Raw genomic sequence first — 8,667 nt, forward strand, 5'->3', positions numbered from 1 at the left:
AGTCACTCTGTCCGTTGGGGAGCAGCACAGGAGAGGCTTAGAAAATTAGGATGATCAGAAAAGAGAGGATGAGCCTTGGGTGATGCTGTGCTGGTGGCTGGATCTGAACAATTACATCTCAGAACTAACAGTTAAGATCCAAAAACAGCTCAGATGTGCCTTATTATGTGATTACTCAATGTAGAAAAGAATAAGGAGATTTTTGTGGTATTCATCTGCACATTTCACTCAGGAAAAGCTGCAAAATCTTCAGCTCAAATTTGGGTTTTTTATATTTCAGTGTTTTAGTCAATAGATTTAGGATTTGCTGTGTGTTTGAAAATCAATGAGGGATAATAGCTTAGATTCACCTCATCCCTGAAATATTCTTATTGTGATGAAAGGTCGGCCGCAGATCCAGGTCAGTCTCAGTAGGCGTCAGTTTGGTTATAGTATCACAGTGTCGTTCACAATGTCCCCTCCAACCGACAGGCTCCAGCACCGTGCCTTGCTCAAAATGTCACTCCTCTTTCATCCTGTTCTTACCGCTTCATTGCACCTCTGTGACGTGCACCCCCTGCCTGCTACATGCACACACAGACACACACACACATACAGGCAGGGAGCAGGCAGCTAGAGGGCAGGAGCGATGATTGATGGGATTGATCATGTGATAGATGAAGTTATTGATCTAAAAATGTCTATGACAGACCACAACACACTCAATTTAATCGTCTTGCAGTGTTTTAAATCATTTCAACTGATGGGTAACCAATACACAGGGGATCTTAACAAGGGGCCAAACAAACCCCAGTAATGAGGCATCCAAACAGTCTTTTCAGCTCAGGTACAAAAGGAGAAACAGAGAGAAAAATGAACACGACATGTATTAATGATTTACAGTGAGCAAAAACTGTATTTTCATTCAAATTCCCAATGCTAGGAATATTATCTGCCAGTCACCTTCACAGCAGCTTATGTGTCCGTCCGTGTAATCAGCAGATGATAGCAGAAATAGAGTTTAAAGCGTGTAATCAGATTGGTCAGGGCAATTCTGCTGCTACGGTAACGGAAAGCCAGCTGATTGGATGGTGTGCTGATTTACATTTGACACAAGGGGCTTTGTAATGACCTCAGATTGTGTGAAATATCACAGAATTTATTAAAACAATTTTTATAATAATAAACAGCAGATAACAATAATGAACAAGGAAGATCTCAGATTATCCAAAGAGGTTAAACCTTTGCTCATGAACGCTGGTGTAATACATCAAGGCAGTTTTATGTTATTCTTTTACTTAGAATTTTATGTTAATAATTATTATGGTTCCATATTTTGTAGTTCTAATTAGAGCCCGACCAATATATCGGTTGGCTGATAACATCGGCCCATATGTATGGCTATCAGAGTTTATGTGCCAAAACCTTTATTTTACAGAATAAGAAATTCTGAACAGATTTATGTTTTCATTTCAGGAAAAAGTATGTATAATATGTATAAATAAATTATATTTAATCTGTTTTCTTAATTCAAGCTCTATATATCTAGTTGTATTTGTGATTTCTTTTTAATTAAAGTTACTACTTTTCTTTGTCATTTCAGGAATTATTGTCATATATTTACTGAATATATACATAAAAATGCACACATAGATACACATATATATATGTGTTTGAACAGTTTATATATGTTTAAACTATAAAATATCAAGTCAGTCACATTTCATTGTCATGAGGATTTGATCACATCTTTTTGAACACACCTTTATTTATATATATATATATATATATATATATATAAATATATCAGCAGATTTATTGGTATCGGAAATTATTTACTTCCTAATAATGGTTTCGACATTGGTCCTCTATAAAAATCTATATTAGTCAGGCTCTAATTTCAATACTACTTATAATAATAAAAATAAGATATGATCTGTAGAACATTTATGATTATGGCAGTCATTTTGTCTTGTGCTCCTTATCGTTCTTCATTTTATTTCAAACAAAAGTCGGACCTAATGTTTCTGCACCATTTTTCGACACACAAGAAATACTTCAAAGCAAGATGACGAGACAGATACGTCTGAAAAACAGTCAGCAACAAAGTTATATCCCAAGAAAATTTAGAACACTCTGTCTCCCCCCCCCCCCCCTAACAAAGGGACCTTTTTTTGTTCTGACTCCCAGCAAAGCATGAACCTTCCCTGTACGCCTTGTGTGGAGAGTCTTGTGATCAAATCGACAGTCCTGTATGAGGCAGTCCAAAAAAGACGAAGGCAGCGAGAAAGAGCAGAGTATAAAAAGAGACAAAAAACTTGTTTTGTAAGAGATTTGTGCCTTGTAATTTTCTTTGGAACATATGTCACTGCCTCTGTGACTTGTGCAAACTGTATTCCACCTGAGATCAGAGGAAGTGTCGCCAGTGTCTTCCATTTGTTGCTAAATGAGGCCAAAGGCAAAGCTTGCCATCTGTAAGCATTGTCACACCTGTGTGCTGTGTAGCCACAACAAGCATGGTTGTTTAGAGCACAAACTCAAGAGCACTCGCACTGCTCCTGTGTTTACCTGTAAACAGCCCGGACATCACGGGGCGCTGGTGGACGTGTCCAGGCGTCCGAAAGAACCATGTCCACGTCCAGCCTCGCTCTGAGCAAAGTGACACTTTGAATGTCCTGTAGTCGATATTTTTCCAAAGATTAATCCTGAACACCAACAGTGTCATACGAATTAGACCGGCCACAATGTTTTCCCTTCGAGCGGAAGGGGCTGGAATCACAAGTCGAGCAATGTGAGGTGATTTTGGTGAGGAAGTGATAATCACAAGACTAAAACTGGATAAACATGATAATAACGCTCCTGGAAAATGTTTAAAAATACCCTGGTGTGTCAGCCTGTTTATTATAAATACCAGCAGCAGCTGCACCAGCTCTGAGTTGATCTTGTTCAACACAATGAATTTTTCAAATGGACACACTAACTCATTAAAAAACTGTCTACAGCAGCTACAATAATGACTTTAAACACCTCTTTAGTTTAGTATGTTGGAGGTGAAGCAGGGCCTATAGGAAGAAGTGGGTAGAATGTTGTTTATGATTAGGTCATAGTGAAATTAGTATTATCACATCTATCCTGTTAAACAGAGCCAGTTGTGTCACTGCGTCATTTTGAACTGATTGTCAAAGGGCTTCAATGAGGGCATATTTAGCAAATATTAAATTGAGAGAAAATAAAAGAATCTGGAGGAGGAAAATGCACAAAGAAGTGCGTATGAAAAAGATGGAACAGTGATGATTTATCATGACAAATTGTTTCACATACATTATTGCCTTATGTCCAATGAAGAACCAACATTTTTGTGTGTGACAAATTTCCTGTCAACGGCTTTTGTAGCTTTCTCCCTGAAGCTTTGCTCTGTCACAGTCTCAGCATGTATTTACATCTATGAGATCGTTGTCACTTCACTGTGCTCTGGTTAACACAAGGGCTTAGTGTCCACCTGCTGACATAATACAGAAAACAGCCGGATGCTGTATGGCTCCCGAAACATGTAATGCTCCAGTATCATGGCCATTGGGGATATGAATGAGACAATGCACATAATATATTCTGCTGTGTCCTTCTCTTAAAAGCTATAAAACTTAAATTCTTCAAAGAAGATACCACTGAATTTTCAACTTAAGCATCAAAGATGAATTGTTCAACAAATGTTAGGAAAAAAAAAAAGTATGTTTCTTGGATTATTGAATGGCGGAAGAGAAAGTACATGAGAGGAAGCTACAGCTCTAGTACAGTTTTCCAGCAGTTCTCCTTCTCTGATACATGTAGTTCATTGTTCAGCTGTTGCTGTGGAATGAACTCTGAGGTCTCCTCAAGGATCTGCCCTGGGATATGGAAGTCAGCTGGCATGATCTGCTGAACAGCTGATTCATGAACGAACTCTGTCCCTGACTCCTCGGGGCTGGCTCTGCTGTGAGAGTTACAGGGCTCCAGATTGCATCCTGTGCCCTGAAGGAACTGCATAAAGTTTTCCTCAATAGAGGCCTCACGGCTGGGCAGCTGCTGCCCTTCGCTGGGCCCAGCCCGCTTGAAGAGGCAAGCCAGGTGACGGCCCAGTTCCTCGCGAATCTGACGGTTTAGGCAGCCGTAAAAGAAGGGGTTGGAGGTGAAGCAGAAATAGCCAATCCACGTGACCACGTCCTCCAGTTGGGCCAACGATGTGGGAGAGGTAGACACCACGGCCGAGTAGAGGTGGAAGGAGAAATATGGCAGCCAGCAGCAGAGGAACTGGCCTCCTACTGCCACCAGGACCACCGCAGCCTTCCCGCCACTGAAGGTCCTCTGAGGGGTGGTGCGGGCACCAGTTCCTCCAAGGCTAGCTGCCATGGTGGAGTGGCTGCTATTGGACTCGGACCGTTGTCGTGGCATATCCATCCATGTGGGGAGGGGGCCGTGCTGCATGGCTGCTACTCGTGCCACCTTGAACATGTTGCAGTAGACCACGAGAATGATCATCATGGGGCACAGAAAATAAATAATTGTAAAAAAGACCATGAAAAGCAAGCGCGTGGTCCTGCCTCCCGTCCAGTGGAGGGAACAGTGTCTCTGACCGGGAATGAGGACAGAAGGAGTACCCAGACCCTGGCTCCCCTGGAGCAGCCATCCCAAGAGTGGCAGCACTGACATGACAACAGCTTTAATCCAGATTCCTACCACTACCACCACCACCACCCCCACCGTCATCTTCACCTCGTGACGCATGGGATGGACAATGTAGTAGTAGCGCTCCACGTTTATGGCACAGATGGTGAGGATGGCAGCGCTCACTAGACACACACTCAAGCAGAGGTAGCTCCGACACAGCGCCTCGTCCACCAGGATTTGGTCTGACACCATCCCCAGAGGCATCAACACCAGCGCTGCCAGCAGGTCCACCAGACAGAGGTGGAACACGAAGGCAAATTTACGCAGCTGCGGAGTTTTGGTGATGACAATCATCACGGCCAGGTTCCCCACCACCGCTAGCACATCCATGATGAGCATAGCACATAGCGCCAGGGACTGGTTCAGATCTACCACACCTCGGACACTCGCTGTGCTCGGGGTCACGTTCGAAGTATTTGGATGAAGTGAGGCTGGAAATGTTGGGAGCCTGGAGAAAGAAGTGTTCCAGGAGGGGCTCGATGTGACAGGATGCTCCATGAGAGGATGGCATAAGGAGGAGAGAGTCCGCTGAATTTCATGGGCCCATCACCCATCCTCCCCCGTCGTAGGCCGTCACTGAGAAGCTCAAGCAGCGGTGTCTGTCATGGCAGCTGGAGCTCTGCAAGCCCTGGCCGCAGTGGACTTAATTCTGCACACTATCACAGGTGGATTCCTTGAAGATGTAGTAACTTTTAGGGACTCTTCCTCTCTCTCCAATATGACCTTCAGTCAAAAATATCTGAAACAAAGCACAGAGTCCTGTTGAAACGCAGGTGCTGGTGAAGATGAACATTTTAAAACAAACTTGTTAGAGAAATGAGAGAAAGCCTGGTTTAGTTGTCACAACATGCTCAAAAGACGCTTGAGTGCATTTCATGAAACATGACGCTGACTTATTCAAACAGTACAAAATATTAGTCTAAAAGGTTCATAATGTTTATCATCACTCAACGGTGAAGAACATATTAGCTAGAATATTATAGAGTGGAAGTACAACACCTTCATACGTTTGTCATCTTATTCCCCAAAAAATTTTCTGCAAACAAAGAATGACAGACTATCAGTCTACTGTGTGGCTGTGATCTGACATGAGTTGTGTTACTCTCGTGCTCTGGCTGTGAAAGCCGTCAGACTGGATGCACTCACTTGTAGCTGGGGTCATAATTTACTACTTATATTTGACATCTGCATCCTCAGATGTGTGTTTTCAGGGCAGCCGGTGCCCGAGGGAGAAGCTGAAAGCACGGAGTGGACCATATGTCCCCCTTAACAGAGTCGAGAGGCAAACTGGATGTGTGAACAAACTGTGAAACGCAGCGCCGCAGAGCCCCCTGCTTTCTGCAGCGATGTTAGGAAAAGATCAGTAAATTCTATTGTCATGACATGAAAAATATCAAATCTTTCGGAAATATATAAATTACAATGAAAATATGCCATTATAAAAACCTATGTGGCTCCATGAAATCATGATCTGATTTTCAGATAAACAGCGGCAGAGCAGCTTCAGCGGTGTGAACAAAGTGTTTGTGTGGCCAGAAGAGTAGTCAAGAGTGCCTTCGCTGTGTTTACTGTCATAATCTCACCTGGACACAACCCCACATGCTGTAAAAGCCGTGGAGCGAGCACTAGGCCTTTGGTACATTTCCATATGCTCCACACCTGCATGGTGCAAGTTTTCCATTTCACAAGTGTGACAGGCTCCGTGGCTGCGAGGCGCCTGTTCTTTTCCTGCCCGCGTACGCACATCAGGCACGACCGTCACCTGACAGACACGAGTAGGTGGCCTTTTGCCGAATAGGTCAAAGGGTTACAGTCACCTTCAGTCCAATTAAATAACCTGCAAGCGACATCTGAGCTGTGATGTAGCAACAACTGGGACACGGCCCCCTGTGGATTCTCCCTCTAATTCAGCGTGGTTTGTTTTATTGCTCTCTGGTGTCCAGGGTCACTTAAGCCCTCCGACGACCACCAAAAGTGAAATATGTGCGATAGAAGAAACACATTATCACCGCGACTCCCCAAAGTGAAGTGGGTTAGTCTCTGAAAGGGTCTTTATCCCACGAAAATCCCATTCAGGAGGATCCAAATTAGAACGATTTGCCTGATAGATGCTTTATGATGATCAATTATGTCAAGTATACTCACACAAACATAATTATTTAACTAATAAAGTGAAAATTAGGGAGTTAGTGGCTCTCATGCAGCACAGACTCCAAATGTAATGTGATCCAATCAGTGAAAGTAGCATAATTTCGAGTCAAACTCTGCCTCAGAAGCTCCTGAAGAATTTACACAAAGCTTGAATATAAGGTTGCGGCAGAATCTCTTCAGCTGCTGACTGGCAACCATATGACCCCCGTACGCTGTTTACTGTGTGGAGAAAAACTAGCCTGTTGTTCAAGTGTCCCTTTTCATTACGGAGCACTTTCACTGCTCATCAGCAACACGAGCGAGTGACGATTAGGAGTTTAAATGAACGTACACGACACAAAGGAGGCATCTGTGTGCAGAAATCCTGGATACGCAAAGATAGTGTGATGTGTGATATGATGGAAAAAGACACTGCTTCTTTCCAGCATCCTAACTTCCACTCCCATGCCTCAGAAAAAACACAACAACACACTCATCCCCCCCGCACACACTCCACTAACAGGGCAGGTATGTGTGGAGATGTGTGTGATAATAAGTCGGTGACATACCTCAGTCTGGAGAGGGCTGCTTCCTCCGGTGCAGGTTCACAGTCTGCTGAAGGAAAGCCGACCTGTTTCTCTCTCTCTCTCTCTCTCTCTCTCTCTCTCTCTCTCTCTCTCTCACACAGCAAACACACACTGACACACGCACGCACACACACCACGTCACAGAGAGAGAGAGAGAGAGAGGAGGGGAGAGAGAGGAGAGGGACACTCCTGTGTCTCCTCCTCACCTGGCCTTTTTTATCTCCTCATCACGCTGACCGCCCCCACTCCCCCGTCCCCTCAAAACACAACACACACCTCCCTCCTCTCTGCTCACCTCCAGACAGGTCTTCGTTCCAGGTGGGAAAGGCAGAGCAGGAGCAGAGGGGGTGACAGCGAAGGAATAATAGAAAGAGGCAGAGGGGTACCGTCATCCAGCCTCTGATGTGCACCCACACATACTGTCCCACCTCACACACTTTCATACAAACATGTACTGGCTCCAGCACGTGCCCAGGGCAACTGCAGAGCCGTGCAGAGCAGACAGGCAGGCGGCGGGCGGGGGGACATGCAGCACCCAGCCTCCATCGCTCTCCACTGGGTCTTAGTGCCTCGCAACGTCCGGGCTCCACATGGAGGGATGCTTGTGCTCTTCACAGGTCCAATCCGATCTCACCGCAGGTCACATCAGATCCCCACAGCTTTTATCTAATTCTCCGTCTCCTCACTCTCAGCTCGCCAAGATCTCGCTCGATGCACAATCCGGCAAAAAAGCCTCTCACGAGGGAGGATTATTGATTTACAAAGAGGAAAAGAATCCCAGTGGTTAATGTTAATGAGCTGAGATTAACAAGGCTGCCCCACACAACGTATATGAACTGTTTCCTGGCCTGAAGAATGAGTTTGTTTACCACCGGAGTGAGTGAGCCCAAGGATACAGTGGATTGTGCAATTCAGATTTTTGCAACGTCTTAACTCCAGAAAATGACATTCAGCCAGTTGTTATCTCATTATTAATTATACAATGTTAAAGATGGCTTTTTCAAGAGAACTAAACACACGAGGAAAAAACAAATATAAAGTCACACAACTTTTCAAAAAAAGGAATAAAAACACTGACAAGAGTAGAGTTGAAGCGCGTGTAAATCCTCTTTGTAACACAACTTTAAGTCCACAGGCTTTAGATGTATATTTAGGTTTTTGATTCCTGCCGATGCTCTGAACTCGTCTGGTTTCTCCCTCTGGATTTACATGAATGGACTGCCCCACACATCAGTTTCTGACATCTCTCTTTCATGTATTTCCTGAG

The 8,667-nt window shown here is 44.3% G+C and overlaps 1 protein-coding gene across 1 annotated transcript; it reads right to left on the reverse strand.

Moving 5' to 3' along the window:
- Window positions 1–3,369: 3,369 nt before the first annotated feature.
- gpr61 (G protein-coupled receptor 61) lies at window positions 3,370–5,422 on the reverse strand. The gene has a single exon (XM_034590027.1). The coding sequence runs from the start codon at window positions 5,179–5,181 to the stop codon at window positions 3,757–3,759; it is 1,425 nt and encodes a 474-aa protein (XP_034445918.1). The 5' UTR covers window positions 5,182–5,422; the 3' UTR covers window positions 3,370–3,756.
- Between the last annotated feature and the right edge of the window lie 3,245 nt (window positions 5,423–8,667).

The sequence above is a fragment of the Hippoglossus hippoglossus genome, chromosome 7 (assembly GCF_009819705.1).
Source record: "Hippoglossus hippoglossus isolate fHipHip1 chromosome 7, fHipHip1.pri, whole genome shotgun sequence".
Classification (NCBI taxonomy): Eukaryota; Metazoa; Chordata; class Actinopteri; order Pleuronectiformes; family Pleuronectidae; genus Hippoglossus; species Hippoglossus hippoglossus.